This window comes from Phalaenopsis equestris, unplaced genomic scaffold (genome assembly GCF_001263595.1).
Source record: "Phalaenopsis equestris unplaced genomic scaffold, ASM126359v1 Scaffold000030, whole genome shotgun sequence".
In the NCBI taxonomy this organism is placed as follows: Eukaryota; Viridiplantae; Streptophyta; class Magnoliopsida; order Asparagales; family Orchidaceae; genus Phalaenopsis; species Phalaenopsis equestris.
Window position 1 is genome coordinate 123020 of NW_018164472.1, and position 16939 is coordinate 139958.

At 32.7% G+C, this 16939-nt stretch overlaps 1 protein-coding gene across 1 annotated transcript in view; it reads left to right on the forward strand.

Moving 5' to 3' along the window:
- The first annotated feature begins 137 nt into the window (after window positions 1-137).
- Window positions 138-16939, forward strand: part of LOC110018693 (ubiquitin-conjugating enzyme E2 7) — an 18629-nt gene continuing 1827 nt past the window's right edge. The window contains exons 1-4 of the mRNA XM_020716097.1: window positions 138-434; window positions 524-626; window positions 11022-11119; window positions 11197-11297. Of these exons, the coding sequence (XP_020571756.1) occupies window positions 386-434; window positions 524-626; window positions 11022-11119; window positions 11197-11297 (351 nt within the window). The 5' untranslated portion in view covers window positions 138-385. The remainder of the gene's footprint in view (window positions 435-523; window positions 627-11021; window positions 11120-11196; window positions 11298-16939) is intronic.

Genomic DNA, 16939 nt, shown 5'->3' on the forward strand with positions numbered 1-16939 from the left:
AGTGGTAAGTGCCCCCTGGTGTGGGATTCGATTCTCCCGAGTATATATATATATATATATATATATGAATATTAGAAATTAAGTAAATCTTTTTTTTTAATGAAAATATTTGTTTCTAAAAGGAAAGTAAGAGGAAGCTGTAAAATGTGACGAACTTATTATATGTGCCGTAACCGGAAAACAGCAATTTCTCCTTGTCTTTCCGTCGTCCACCGGAGTCTACAGCCCATCATATAAATAAAACCTGACCGCAGGCTGGGCATCGAAGGCTGCTCCGCTTCTACTTCGTTGCCTTGCCTGCAAGCAGAGCCACCCAACTGCCTCCTTTCATCCTCTGCTTCCTCTAACACTCTGTTGCGGTTTACCCATTTCTTGATCGTCGTTAATGGCAGCGGCAAGCCAAGCAAGTCTGCTCCTTCAGAAACAGCTGAAAGGTTTGCTTTATGAACTTTAGGGTTTACTGTAAGTTCATCGCGCGATGATATATGATGATTCAATATTTGTTTTGTTGTCCTGTGATTAGATCTCAGCAAGAATCCGGTGGACGGATTCTCTGCCGGCCTTGTAGATGATTCTAATATCTTTGAATGGAGCGTGACCATCATTGGGCCGCCGGACACGCTCTAGTGAGTAATTGTTTTGGAAATTGTTTGGGTTTTACCTGCGATTTCGTTTTCATCATTGATAGGTTGAGCGAGGTGTTGTATGGATATGTTGGGCGTTCAGGTGGAAGAATAAAGTTTTTTTAATTGTTTGATCTGAATTCTTCTGTTATTTATAATAGGGAAATGGTTTAAATTGACCTAATTTCTTCGAATATTATGATTCTCGAAGGCTCTGTTATGGGTAGCGGTTTCTTGAATGATAAAGCTTTTCCAATTTATTGTAATTTGTTCTCTTTCCAGGGCATGTTTTTTGTTTTAAATCTCTAGGCTTTAGTATGTACTAAAGAAAACACAGGATCTGCAAGCGATCATAAATTAATCAACTATTAATTGTTGTTTATATTTATCTTGATATGGTTCTGACTCAGGGATTGTAATCTGATTGCTGGGTTCTTCTTCTGAAACAATTGCAAGTGCTAGTAGTATCTGTTAGAAATTCCGAGGGTCTTGTTCATCTCATAAATATAACCATCATCATCATTATTTTAATCCCAACTATTGGGAGTCGACTTTAGGAATCCTCATAATCCATTCCCTTCTTGTGCTGCTCACTTTCAAGCAGGATTGAAAAATATTTTCAGATATATTTTGAAGCTTTGTTTCATGAAAACTGTAAAAATAACATGAAAATCTCCATGCTTCGATGATGTCAATATTGACAGCAATCGTGATGTTAAGCCTGTAGCCACTGTAGTTCTAGAGGTTAAAACAGTGTTATAGAAAGGAATTTAGGTGGTTTAGGGTCTATCCTGTAGAATTGCCAGTAGATAAGGACTAAATTCTCTTAATTGTGGAGCTTAGATTTGCAAGTATCCTTGCATAGAGTTGTATGGATCCATATAAAGATAGAGGCTCTTTTATCTTTCTTGTTGTTTGTGTTACTTGTCCACTGCATAGTAGAGAATTGCAACATGAATGCTTTTTAGAGTTATAGGTATCCGTTTGGTAATTTCTTATGGGATTCATGGATATTTAAGAAGGGTGTCAGGAATTGTTTGGAAAAGGTATAAGGTATAAGTTTGTAATTTACTTAAATAGTTGTTTGTGAAAGGTGAGATTCCTCATTCATGCAAAGCAAAAAAGAGGTAAAGTACCTCATGTACTTCCTTTCTATTCCCAAGTGATTTACTTTACAAAGGGATGTATCTTGACAATGCCTTTGTTAAGGTGAGGATTTTTTTAATACCATATAGTTTACTAAATTTACTTTTTTATTTGTAGATTTTTCTTTCTTTTTGTAAATTTGATGTGTTTGTTATATGTTTAAACATCTTAAAATGATGATGAATTTAAGTATTTTAAGCTTCTTCTCTATTTTGGTAAATTGCAAGACCTAGTTAAAAGGTAGAAAATTATCTTATTATTATACTTCTTCGTTTCTATCGGTTTCAAATTTTTATTCTCGTTTTACATTTCCACTTGCTTGATTTGGAATATGTTGTGCATTATTAATAATTTTATGTTGATTCACTTAGTGTGTATCTTGAGACTTGTTACTATTCTTTGTTTGCAAGATAAATCATAAAAAAATATTTTTGCTTGGAAGGTAATATACAAAAGTATCATCTTTAAGTGCTAGTACTAATTCTTCTTTAATATGCCTTTTGGATAATTTTTATTAATGGATATCGCATTGCTCTTGATTAATGTCGAATAGGTTTCCAAATATGAATATCTCAAGTTTAATATTTGACTCATTTTTTAGATATCAATATCTTATTTTTTAGGAATAATAATTCATTACTTAATTTTCATTAATTGTCTAAAAAGTTTTATATAAAAAGGGCAAGTGTGGTGGCTCCTATCTTTTTGATGTCCTTGGCATCCTGATGGTGCCTTGCAATAATATAATTATAATAGTTTAGTCATCTTGTGTGAAATTTTGCATACTTTTTTTTTTATTTTCTTCGGTTGATTGTGGTATCTTTGCCCAACTTATATGCATTTAGTGCATTGATGCTTAGCAAGTGGCACATTGTTGAGGGACTTGTTTTTTTTTAGTTATTTAGGTTGTTCTTCCCAACTAGTGTTGCACTTTTATTATTTTTAATAAATTGGTTATCGGCCTACTGATCTATGAAGCATGGAGTTGAGCTTAGTACATGATATAGGGGATAAGACGTCAAAGGGATGCATAAGATGAAAAATATTGATGCTATGTGTGTGTGTGTGTGTGCGCGCGCGCGCGTGTGTGTGTGTGCGTGTGTGTGTGTGTGGGCGCGCGCGCGCGTGTGCCTTCGCCTGGTGTGTGTGTGTGTGTCTTCGTCCGGATCATTGGTTGCGGCCTTTGGTGTAAGTCCCTTGAGTCCGGGGTTCGATCCCTGCGTATGATCGAATTGCACCTTCTGGAAAAGGGGTTCGCCTCTCGGTCAGACTTTGGGGTTGATCAGCGATCAATCTATATATATATATATATATATATATATATAGTTTACACGATGAACAAATATGGACTAAAAATGAAAATAAATTAGAGTACTATTCTAATCACCACATTTTTCATGAATGATTCGTGAGAATTCCAAAATTATCACTTTATGTATTTCATAGAGTTCAAAATTCATTTTGAAGCTCTAAGGCATTTCTCAAATTGTCTGCAAGTTTTCTGATAGTTTGTAAATGGAATTACTCAAGCTTCAAACTCCAAATATTCCATGAGGGAGCTGGATGCTTCCATTAGGGTTCAAGTTTCAAGTTCATAAAAAGAAACATGCATTATTGAGTATACCAAAAAAATAGCTATCTAATCCTGTCCAAATGCAAGGACCAACCACTGAAGGTTGATTTCAAGGAGAAGTGTAAATGCATTATTTTTTAGGATAAGTTATTATTTTAATGCTTAGTTGTAGGTTCCTAGCTTTGAGTTATTTACTTACAAAGAAGTTTGTTCATGTTCAAGATTACTTAAAAATTTTGCTTGTTTCTAAAATTTTATTTGAATTTCTATAAATAGAGATCAATGTAATCAATGAAAACAAGTTGAAAATTGAATGAGAGGATGAGTCACTTGAAATGAAACCTATCTCTCTCTCTCTCTTCCACTCTCTTTTTGTTTCCCTCTAAATAATTATTGGTCTCTAGTCTCAAAAGAAACTTATAATTCTCTCTTACAATATTTTTTGTCCCTAGAGATTGGCCATATCAAGTAATTAACTATTTTATATTTATAGTTGTTGGTTATATGGTGAAGATAGTCACGCTTACCTTGATCTAGGGATCCAATTATAAAAGGGATAGTCAATTTGACCTTTCATTCAAAAGAAGTTGTAAAAAAAAAAATTCCTCATAATTTTGGTGTTTAATAGTAATGATCAAAGGGATTGGTGATCAAAGTGTTTGTTCGCTGACTATCTCTTGCTGGAGATTGCTAGTAGTATGTTTTTTCATATCACACCATTAAGATTAAAGACTAAGCTAATCTATATCCTTGAGTAAAAGATGGATCATTGATTCGATGCTTAATGATCAAGATTTGGTGGTAGAAAGCTTGATCGTTCATTGGATGCTTAATGATCAATATTTGTTGGCAAAAAAACTAGATACTTGGGTGGTGATAAGAATAAAAAGATAATGGTGGTATTTATATTTTGAGCTTGTTTTGGATGAGTATGGAATTTGATTTTAATTTTTTTTTTTAATTTTTTTTTAATTTTTTTTTATTTTTATTTTTTTTTTTTTGTGGAAGGTTTAGATTGTTCTTAAACTCTAATAGCTAGGGATAAGATTTCTCTTTATTTGATTGATTTGTCTTAGGAGAAGATAATATCAATTTTAAGTTAATTTATGCTATTATTACTTAAGGCCATTTCCTGTAGTTGGAAGCAATTCCAAATCTTTCAAAAATCTTTTTCTTCTACTCTCTCTCTCCTATAGAACCCTTTTTGGACCCAAACACCTGCTGGATCTCTTCCAGGGTTGCTGATGGTTGCTCAATGCCACAATCTTCTAGAGTCCAACTAAAGTTCGAGCCAACAGTGCCCTTTAGTTTTTGTTGCCACTTCTACAGCTCCAGAAAGCTTTTAACCCACAACTAGGAAGAAAACAATTTATTTATCTGTGTTTTGGAAATTCTGATTTGAAACAGTAAGGATATTAAGCTCTCCTACACCAGAAATGATTTTCATAGGAGTAGATTGGGATCTTAAAAATTATTTTTCTTCTTGATTTTGCTATTCAACAGTGAACCTTTTCACAGTTGACAGAGTATAAAGGAAGTTTAGTGGTAAAACTAGTGAGCATACGCATGAAAAATAGATAGGGAATTCTCAACCAAAGGAGGGGAAAGATCATGGAAAATGCTCGTAAGAAAACTATTAGCCTCGGAAGTGGCAACAAAAACTATTATGTTACTATGGTATCATCATTTCAATTTGCTTACTAGTTTAATATCTATTATTTCTGTTCACTGCCATCTTGTATTGAGCTTTTTCATTTCATTTGTAGATTAACTTGATAGGATTACTTAAAAGAATTAGGAAATTCTGTTTGATTTTATTTGTTTGTTTTTGGCAGTTTTAGTCTGGGAAGGATACATATAATAGGTAATACATCCTTATTAAATTTCCAAAGACTCCTTCCAATCTAATTTGAAAGTTAGGGACGCCTATCTCATTCTATCCAAGATGGCTTTTGATCATAATTGGTATTAATGCTTGGTTCTTGGCTTGGAAATTTAAAGTGAGGCCATAATAGTAGACAAATTTGACACATTGAAGGAGATGGCAATACACCAATTGAGAATAATATTAGATTTGCATTAATTAAGCATTAATAGGGGTGTAATATCGGCCTATTTGGATTGATCGGTTCATTGATTGGTTAAATCAAATGAAATTGAAATCCAAAATTGAGAAAATCGAATCAACTAAACATTTGTTAAAATTAATCCAAGCCTAACTGAATTGTAATTTTATTTAACTTGTTTAGTTTTGAGCAAATCCAAATTCAATACTAGGCCTAAAATTACTAAAAATTTAGATTTTTTTTTAGAAATTCTCCTCATTATATATATATATATATCTCTCTCTAGTGAACTGCAAGTTTAACCAAATGGTGGAAATATGCTACACAGAGCTGATAATGAATCGATTGATCAAAGTGAGTTTAATCTTTCAGGTCTAATAATAAATGATCTTCTATTTATTTGATTTAATGAAAATCAAAACCGATCCAAATATCAAAAATCAAATATTAAAATTTTTAAAACAAAAAATTGAATCATTGTTTCAAAACCAAACTGAACAAACCAAATCCGATTAGTTCGGTTTTGTTTTTAGGTTTTACCAAATAATGCACTCCCCTAAGTATTATTTTCTTATAAACAAAACGAAAATCTCTCCAAAAGTTATGGCAAGGGTGTCATGTTCTTAGGACTTTGATAAAGAATGGGAAGAACAACCTACAAATGAGGAAAATCAACTATTGATTAGACATCTACCTTCTTCCAAGGTGATTATTGAATTATAGTTGTTTATCTTTGATGGCACAAAAGATGCTAATAAGATTGAAAAATGATATGGTACCAATTTAAGAGATTTTCAAAGCCAGTTTTATTCCATTATCCACGAGGAGGAGAAGTGGATCCATGGGTAGCAAGTGAGGTGGAAAAATGATATATCAGTAAGTACAAGCGATGGTTCTTATCCTTGAAAATCTCATTGCATGTGAAATCAATTCGTATGAAATTCATTGTCTTACATAAAAGTCTTCCAAGGGAATTAAAGCTTTTCTAGCACATCCTATTGTTGAGGTTTTTCATTTCTATCACCGCATTAGTAAAACAAAAGTTGATGAAGCTTTAAAAAAAATGTGGAAAAGCATTAGGACCTAATGTTATTTCAATAGAAGCATGAAAGTGTTTAGGAAATTTGGAAATTTTTTGGCTAACCAAATTTTTTAATATTATTTTTTATGAGCTGGTGGTGAGACTTGCAATGCTTTATGACATAGAATGTTGGCCTGTAAAAGAGAGAAGCATAAAAAAGCATAAAATTAAGTGTTGTTGAGATGAGATGCTTAGGTGGATGAGTGGATTTACACATAAAGACAACTAGTTGAGAAATGAGCTCTTAGACCTCAACATCATGGTTAAAAATCTTGTGGTGAAAACTCTTGTTGATACTTGCGGCAACAATAACCTTGTATATTTTGCTTTGGCTAAGAATTTAGGGCTGCTTGTCACATGTCGCCTAAAAACTTTTTCCTTTAGGATGAATTCTGGATGATGTTTGTTGTAGTGGAATATTAATGTAATGTTTTATATTGCTAAGACTTGCATGGATGAGATTTTGTGTGATGTGGTTCAATTGAATGTTTGTTATGCACTTTACAGAATTCCTTATTTATTTGACATGGCTGCGATTTGTAAACAAGAATGGCAAGAAAATTCCTAGTTTGAAATGATTTTTCTGTAAAGGAGTGTGAAACACTACTCTGTTATAATAAAAAGCATGCAGGGAATTCTTAGTGTTTCGTCCATGATCATAACACAGTTAGTAACTGCATAAGAATGATCAATAGTCTCAGGAGCACCACTAATTGCTCCAAGGGAAAAAAAAAACGGAAAATCTGGGAAAGTTCAGCTCCATAGGGTGTTATGAAAAAAAGGTGTTGCCTCAATTCTCTTCTTGCCAGCTTATGAAGAAAAGAAGGGAAACTTGAAGCTCATGAACAGGGAAAAAATTTGCATACATAAGACGTACGCAGAGCTGCGTACGTCTAACCAGAGCTGCGTACGTCTGTAACCTGAAAATAGGTTACATGGAGGATATTTGGAGGTTATAACCGCGTTATAGCCCCTGTAACCTCCCCGTAATTTACATATACCTTCTAGTAAGTTTCGCGTTTCTGTTTTCATATATATAGATAGATTACAGGGAGGTTATAGGGGCTATAACGCGGTTATAACTTCCGAATATCCTCCTTGTAACCTATTTGCAGGTTACAACCTATTTGCAGGTTACAGACATGCAGGTTACAGACATACGCAGCTCTGCATACGTCTTATGTACGCAATTTTTTTCCCATGAACAGGCCCAAACCATAAGAAGATATGATTTTGATCTTTGTTGTAGCAGAAGGTACTTAGATGAGAGAACCTTGATCTTGTTAGGTCTCGAAATTATCAAATTTTTTAATTTTCTAGAGTTATCAAAATTGATTTAGAAGCTCCTGGACAATTCTCAGATGTTATACTACATTCAAAAGAAAACTTGAATAAAATTGATCAAGTTTAAAGCTCCAAACTAGTTTACGAGGATCCGCTCATTACCAGTAGTGTTCATATCTCAATTTTTAAAAGAAGTCATGATACCATCCCCAGGCAAATTAAAGGACCAAAAACATACAAAGATTTTAAGGAGAATTTCGAATGCATTGCTAGTAAATTGAAATACTCTACTGTTTTTATGCTTATCTTCTGACTTTTTAGTTGCTACTTTTGAGGTGTTAGTTTCCATTTTCAAGATTAATTCGAACTTTTCATATTTCTAGACTTTTTAATGAATCCTTATAATTAAAGATAGGTCATAATGATTAAAAACAATTTGGGAATTGTAAGAAAAGTTTATTTTCTTGATCGCAATCCTCTCTTTCCTCTATGCCTGTAAGCATCAGTTCTAGGAGGAATAGAGGCTTCCACTTTCTCTCTCTTTGTTGTTTATATCCAAAGATCAGCCCACTCAAAAGCCATCATAACAATTAGCCATATGCATTTGCAGCAGCTGATCGCAACCTTTTAGCAAAGGGAGCCAAACCTACCTTTTGTTGCTATTCTTCTTGATTTTGATGTACAAAGGAAGTTCAGAGTTAAAAACAAGCACGTGCTAGAAAAAGGTGCCAGTTTTTGTTGAATGGAACACTTTCGATCATAGAGATTGTTCATCAGAAAGCCATAGCCTTCTTATGTTATTATGTTATTATGCTAACATTGGTTGCAGTTTCTTACTTATTAAAGCCCATTATGTATTTTTTAATCTCTCATATCCGGCCCTTTCATTTTATTAGTGGATCCACTTGATAGGACGCCTTAGAAATATTGGGATGTCTTATCTGATCTCGTTTTATTTCTCTTGGTAGTTTTAGGATGGAAAGAACACGTCACTCAACCTTACAGGATAAGTATGTGGCACTTAAGCAAAGCACAATCGAACAATAATCTACAATGCAATATGCAATTTAGTGATCCACTAGTTTGTTGAATAGAAAATTACTTTACAACATATCCTAAATAATATTGGGATGTCTTTAATTAAGTCTTGTTGAGATGAGAATGCTCAGGTGGATGAGTGGTTTTACACTTAGAGATAGAATAGGAAATTAATATGTTCGTGAAAGGGTTGGAGTAGCTCCAGTGGCAGGCAAGATTAGGAGAGTTGCCTTAGATGGTTTGGTCACATTAGACGTCGACAATCCAATGACCTTATTGAGAGAGTAGATGTTTTAGATTTTACATATGCTAAGAAAGGTAGAGGTTGACCTAAAAATACTTGGGCATGTTGACTTGGGCATGTTGTATAAAAAATACTTGGGCATGTTGTATACAAAATGATCTTAATTTGTTAGAATTAAATGAAAATATGGCACTCAATAGGACACAATGGATAAAAAGGATTCATGTATCCAACCACTTAGTGGGATAAAGGCTTGTTGTTGTTATTTGTTGTTGTTGTTGTTGTTGTTGTTGTTGTTGTATCATTTTTAAAGCTTTATATCTCAACATTTTTCATAGCATCACAAAATAGTAAAAACATATAAAAGATACAAGTAAAGGTGCAAAAAGTTAAAAAGAACTTATCAACCAATATATAGTGGTCTGATGTCGTCCCCTCGAGATTTTCATTACTCTCTCATACTCTCCCTTTTTGCTACCGCAAGACGGAGTACCTCTGCCCTTCATGTTTAACAAAGAAGCTCCTCTCTTACTCCAAGCAAAAGCAAGCTTATCTTGCTTGTTAGCTATTAACACGAAGTTTCACAAGATATTTTGACATTCAAAACCTCTCACAAATATAAAACAATAGCTCTCAATACAGTCAAATTTTTCAACATAAGCAACATAAGATGTTATGCTCTCGCACTTTTTCTCTCTAGAAAACTTTATTTCTTTAGGATTTGTCAATGGTGGTTTAATGAGTTTTCCATAGAAACTCTATTCTTTTTGCCCTCTCATTGTCTTTTGCATTTAGGTTTTGATTAAAATTATATATATATTAAATGCTTTGCTAAAACACGTTGATTCTTAAAAGATAACAAAGAAGTTGTTGATGATATAGTACAATAAACTCAAACTAATTTGCATCAAAACTTCTATAAATTCTTTAACCTAATTAGAGTTGATTGTTTGGTACAATATGTAGCATACAGTACGATTAGTTCTAAATTCAAATTAAGCTGATTAAGGCAACTTCTATTATTAATTAGATGGAGATAGTTGTGCTTAAGTGTAATATAATGCATATCATATAGTGCAACTAGTTTAAGTTTTAAATTATTTTAATTAATATAAATTGATTCCTTTGAAATTATGCCAAGACATTGTATTGTTCGATATGATTTTAAGATCAGTTTTCATTATTTACTAAGCCTCCTAAAATTAATAAATATTACATCAATTAAAATTTTGAAATCAAACCTAATCTCAAAGTACGATTCTTGATTGTATTTTGATAAGAACTCTGTGAATTTTCAATTATGGGTGATTGTGCGTATGGTTTATATCCATACAGGATGATTAATTAATCTATTTTAATGATTTTCTACTTGATTTAATTTTTACTTAGTTTTACTTATATCTATATTGGTTATCTTAGTTGTCTTTGCACTTGAAATAAATAATAATATGTGACTCGGAAAGTTACAAAAAATACATATTTTAAATTTTTTAAGCTCGTCTTGTGAAATTCTTAGATAGCATGATTCTTGGGCTGACTTGTGTTGTATTGAGATCATGAGATAGCTTGATAATCTTTAGCCACTAGCTTCTTGTAGTCTTATATATCCTTTTGAGTGTCCGTAACATTTAAATTTATTCTTCCTGTTTGTACTTGAAATGTTAGCACTCAAGTCTGCATGAAACTTACTAAAATTTTGATAGTTCAAACTAAATTATTTTTGTAATCATCAAAATATTTTAATATTAATTCAGGCACGTGAGGTTATAACAAATTTACCATCAAAATGGTGCAATTATTGTTTCTAGGGCTTGTCCCGCCATTGTAATGTGAAGCATTGTTGAGCTTTTTTATTATATTATTATTTAAGTTATAATTTTCATTAGCATAGGATGTACTGGAAGTATGTAGATTATGGTATTCTTGCAGGCGTCCTTCGTATTTATTAGATATTTTCTTATTGCAGTGATGGTGGTTATTTCAATGCAATTATGAGCTTCCCAGCCAACTATCCTAATAGTCCTCCGACGGTAAGGTTTACATCTGCGATGTGGCACCCGAATGGTTAGTTTCCTGCACCTTTGTTTTGACTTGAGAAAAATTCTCTTTAAGAATGATTGCTAACAATATATGCATTTCAGTTTACCCTGATGGCCGTGTTTGTATATCAATTCTTCATGCCCCTGGGGATGATCCTAATGGTTATGAACTTGCAAGCGAACGTTGGACACCAGTACACACGGTAAGTTAGTGGTTCACAATTCTTAAGCTGCATTCATCTATAAGGCTGCATTGGGCATTATGTCGTACAGTTTCTACATTCTTTTGTTTTGGTTTTATTTTGTTTCTCTTTTATCTTTGGTTGTTTGAGCATTGGGATCAATAAATTAGAAATGGCAAAACTAGTTTCCATGTATCTATGGGGGGCAGTAGGCTGACCTAAACATAAAACATTTAGCCAGCTAATGTAATGTGTGAAGCTTCTACTAATGTAGGGTCTAATGGCTAAAATGATTGTATTATGAAAAAAAAAATGAAATAGAGAGTCATTATTTAACATGTAGAATTTGGAAGAAATGTTAATTAAGCGATTGGACTTAAATTAAGATTGAGATCAAGAAAGTAACTTTCAAATTAATATGTAGGCATGAATATTTGTGAAAAAAACTTAGCTCCTACCATGTAGGGTTAATGGTTAAAAAGATTGTGCTTTGAAAAAATAACAAAAAACAAAAACAGGCCGCTATTATTTAAACATGTAGAAATATTAATTTAGTGACTTGAATTCATTATGTTTAAATTTTAAATGGAAACTAAGACCTAAAGTAATATGAAGATATGAATAATTGTTGAAATAAAAACAAGCTCTTACTAATGTAGGGTCTGATGGTTAAAAAGATTGTGCTATGAAGAAAAATAAAATAGGCTATCATTATTTTAACATGTAGAATTTGGAAGAATATTACTTAAGCGATTTGACTTAATTATGATTGAATTTGAGTAAGGAAAGTAACATTTAAATTAATATGAAGATATGGATATTTTTGGAAAAATAAACTCTTACTAAAGTAAGTTCTTATGGTTAAAAGGATTATGCACTATGGAAGAAAACAAAATAGGCTTTCATTATTTGAGCATATAGAATTTTGAAGATATTTGAAGTGATTGAACTTATCTAAGATTGAGTTTTAATAATGAAAGTAACATTGAAAGTAATATGAAAAAAAAATGATTATTTGTGGAAAATTTTAAAGATGTGATTCATTAAATTAAGATTGTTGTTTTATGTTTTAAGCTTTTCTAGTTGATCTTTTTATTATTATTATTTTTTTTTTTTTACAGTTATGGCTGCAAAATGCCTCTTAAAAACTTCATTTTTTTACTTTTTTTTTTGGGAACCTTTTAGCATTTTTGCTTATGCTTTAATGATATTAGGTTCAGATATTCTTATATTCATCAGGCAATTGATCCTTATAATTAATAAATTGCAAAAGTTGTTCTTTTTATATAGATTTTGTTGCAGCGTCAACACTTAAAAATATTGAGAAAGAACCATCAATTTTATTGTGGCAAAGTTCATCTGCTCAACAATTTGTGAATTACGCATTGCCTTTCCAATTGAAAAATACCTTTGTATTCCTCCTATCAAATATAGGAACATAATCCTTAATTTAATAATATTATTTTGAACTTTTTTTGAATCATGGCTAATTGGATGCACTTTAAAAGGAGATTAATTAAGCCATGTAAAGTGGATGGTTTTTTAACTTGTTTCTTTTTTTCCCTGCGCAAGCATTCATTAACAAGTAGCATTGATGCAATGTAGTATTTTAATTTTATCTTTTTACTGTGGAGGCATTTTTTCCCTTTTGTGAGAGACCACTTTTTCCACTCTATGCAAGGATTTGACATCTCCCATTGGCCCATCAATTTGCTTTTTAGCCTATTATATAATTTGACATTTGTAGTAGGTCTTAATTTTCTTGTGACATAGAATGCAAGATTTTATAAGTTTTTATTTTATTTGTCTTTGTTACCCAATCATTCTTTAACAATTGGTATTGTTGCATTGCAATTTTTTTTTTCTTTTCACCACGGAGGCTCTTTTCCTTTTTGGCTGATCTCTATTCCCACATTTAGTTTAATTTTAAGACAACACGATTTGTGCAAGCATTTGAAATCATCATTTATGCACTTTTATTTCATTTTTTTCATATATTTATTTCATTTAGTGGTTACATATCATTTGTATTTTTGTTGGAAAACATGGATACTAGTGTTTTTACCTTTCAAATTATACAACAATTCTTTTGTGTCCTTTCTTAATATTAGTGATAATCATAAAATGATCTTTTTCATAAACCTTGCCATATTTTGTTATTCTAGAAGATATGTCATGTTCATTTAATTGTAATGTTAAATTAAGCTTTGGGATGTTTATATCTAGAGATGTTTTATTTTCATATGCTCATCTTCTATCGTATTCTGCTACTCTAGCTTACCTTGATATTTTTAATTATGAGATTGAGATTAGCATACTCAAAACACAAATCATAATGTGATGTATAGGTTTCCCCCCTCCCCTCAAAATGTGCAAAGAGTAAAACAAAATGACATTTTTGCTAACCAAACTTAAACTATAAATATATTATGTGTGTATATGGTAATTTTACACGTGCTGATTTCGATGCCGTAATTTGAGCAATGCTCATTAAAGCATAGCGACCAACAGCATATCACATCTAACAAGGTCAATTTGTCATTAAGACAGACTAGATAATGCACATGCAAAATGCAAAGTGACTTAGCATACCATGATCACTCTATCGAGGTGTGAGCGATCACAAAAAAGTTATGCCGAAAAATAATAATTTTTAGCAAATATATTGATGCATGTTATAGCATCTCCATTAAAAAGAATTTCTTTGAGTGCCTTGAGTTTAAAATAAACGATTAATTGTATAATTATGGAATAGTAATTCTCTTACATGCTTGGTATTCTAGTGGACTAGGATGTGGTCCTCTTCAACTAAAAAGTTTTTGGTTGACAAGTCACAATTGATTTGACATTTCGATTTGGAATTATTTAATTTAAAATCAAGTTGATCAAATCATAAATCATAACAAAAATAAAGGAGTAGAATGATTCAATAGCCACAAAAGGAAGGACTTGATGATATAAAAGACTAGAGTGATGACAGAATATTTAAAAATGAAGGATAGCTATTAGACCAAAGAGTAAAGCGCTCATGTCTGTGTGAGAAGTTGATGCTTGGATGGGAGATTCATAGTCAACCTCCTAATGTCATGACGTGAATACACAAGATGCTAAAATGGATTTGGAAAGGTTTTAGGATATTTTTAGATGATTCCTATTATTATACTAGTTAATTAAATGTACCTCAAGCATTTTTTTATGTATGAATGAGTTTTTCCTCTCATATCTTCTTTCTTGCTAAAAGGGTCAGGAACCTCTGTTTTGGACTCTTTATTGTATTGCAAAAACTTACCCTACTATTGACTTCGCCTTTAACACACCAATGGTGGTTTGTTGGTTTTCTTGGCGGGTTAGCTGGAAACACCATACGGGGTTTGCTGCTTTCAGCCCTAGAAAGCGTTTGGGTGTTAATTCCAACTTCTATTTTTCAAAACAACAAAGCAACTGTGCAAACAACAATCTGAGGAATAACGATAGCCAAGAAGCACCAGCTGTCCTGCAGAAACGGAATAAAATTAAAATTTGGCAGTGCAAACGGATGTTTTAAAGGAGGGGCTGCAATATGGAGGGGCTGCAATATCAATATTCTGGATGTTGTCTTGCAACTGTACCGGAAGCATAAAAATGTTTTTTTTTTTTTTTTTTTTTTTTGTTTCCAACGGTGTCTTGGTGACTGGGAGTGTTGCAAGGGAGGTTGGTTGGAAGAGAAATAATAAGGGAATGAAGAACTTTTAGACTAAGTTTTCGATTTTTTTTTCTCATTGATTTCTATATAATTTCTAGTCAGTTAATAAGAACCTTATTTTGGTGACTGTTCTGATTTAATCCCTTAATAAATTGACAAGGAAAGGAAAACCTTAGCAGCTAATAATTGATTAGATAAATTCTAACTAAATGATAATTTCTGCATGAATTAAAAGCCAAAAACAATCAACAAAATCTGTTCAAATTAAATTATAATTTCTGTAGGAATTAAAATGATTTCAATTTAAATTTAAATTCTTATCGACAAAATTCAAATTTATCATTACCCTATTGTAATATAAATTTTGATCCAATGCCCATCTTTTAAAACCATAATTCTCTTTTATGATGTGTGATTGTCAACCTGATCATTAATATCTGTGGATTTTTGTTAACATCCCCTTTGATCTTAATCTTGTGATTTGAGAGTCATCACTATTAGCATTTTTTTATAAAGAAATCAAACATTTAAAACTACAATGAATATGATCTCATTGATTTTTCCATGATCTAATGCCCGAGAAAAGGTCTTGTAGTTCAGATTGACATTTTTCTTGATGATCTGACCCCAAACAACTGAGCAAGGATTGTTGGTGAAGCCTGCGTGAACTGGCAAAGAACTAAACAACTTGTCTTGGGAGGCAACGAAGCAATGTGCCAAGAGCTAGTGTGAGGAAAGGGATAGATCTATAGAATTTAGAGTTTCTTTCATGCATGACCTAACTTTTTATATAACACTTGAATTGCTATTTTGGGTGAGCTGTTGCTACATATAAACTGTGAGTTGGTTGGATTCCTAAGGTTCTGTTTGGCGCAGTTGCAGCTGCGCTGTCCCAGGAAACTACTGCGGTGAAGTTGGTTGTTTGTTTGTTGCAGCTGTGTGAGAACCGTTGTGGGGTAGTTGTTTCTGAAAAAATGTCAATTTTGTCCCTGTTTAGTGAAGTTGTTTAAAAAATAACTATGACAGCGACATATTTGATAATTCAGAAGCAGAAATTCAAGTTTGTTAGTTTTATGCAATCGACTCAATAGATTATACTCTTCCTAAACATGCATTGGCAGGAACTCCATGTACTGGTTATGGCTTGGACATAGTATGACTTTCATAAATATAAAGAACAAAAAGCTGAAAATTTCACGAACTAGTAGGGGTGAAAACTAGCAGGCTTGTGAAGCATGTATCGGTAATCACAAATTCTACAAGGATCCAGCAGATTAATTTTCAATCAAGAAGCATACGAAAAGCAATCATCACAGGCCTCCTCACAACCATGGTTAAAAAAAATAACAGAGCGAGAAAATCAAATATCAAACACTAGAAACTTAAATCAAAAAACATATTTGTCTTAAATTTCATTTCATTGTTAGAACGAAGCAAGAATTATGGACAAAATTGTCAGCAGCCCGTAAGAAAAAACGTCATCACCGAAGAATCAGAAGTACCATTAACCAACTTCTGCAGGTACCAAGAAGAAATTATACGAAAAGATACTCGAGATCCTCAAAACCATAATTCTCCAAGCACAGCAACCGTAAACATAATCAACAACAACTTAACAGACATGAAAAGCAGGTATACGACAAAGATTAGATAACAAGAATCAACATCTTTCCACTCCCAAACCTCGAAAAGCAATCTCGTTCATCTCATCCCGAATCAGATTCTGGCAATAGAAAAGCCAAAAAAACACAAATTTTCAGAAAGTTTGATTCCGCTGGATAATCGACGAAAGATAACTTCAATTCTGATAAAAAAATATGTATTTCGCTCCCGCTCTCTCCAAAACCATCGCCTTCGCGCTGCAGCCGGGATCCTGTGGGCGGAAGCGTAAAAAGCCGAAGGTTGAAGCTGGGCCACGAGAGAGGAGGGGTGTTCCGCATTCGAGGTACATTGCGGCAGGCCGCGGCGGCACCGCGCCGCG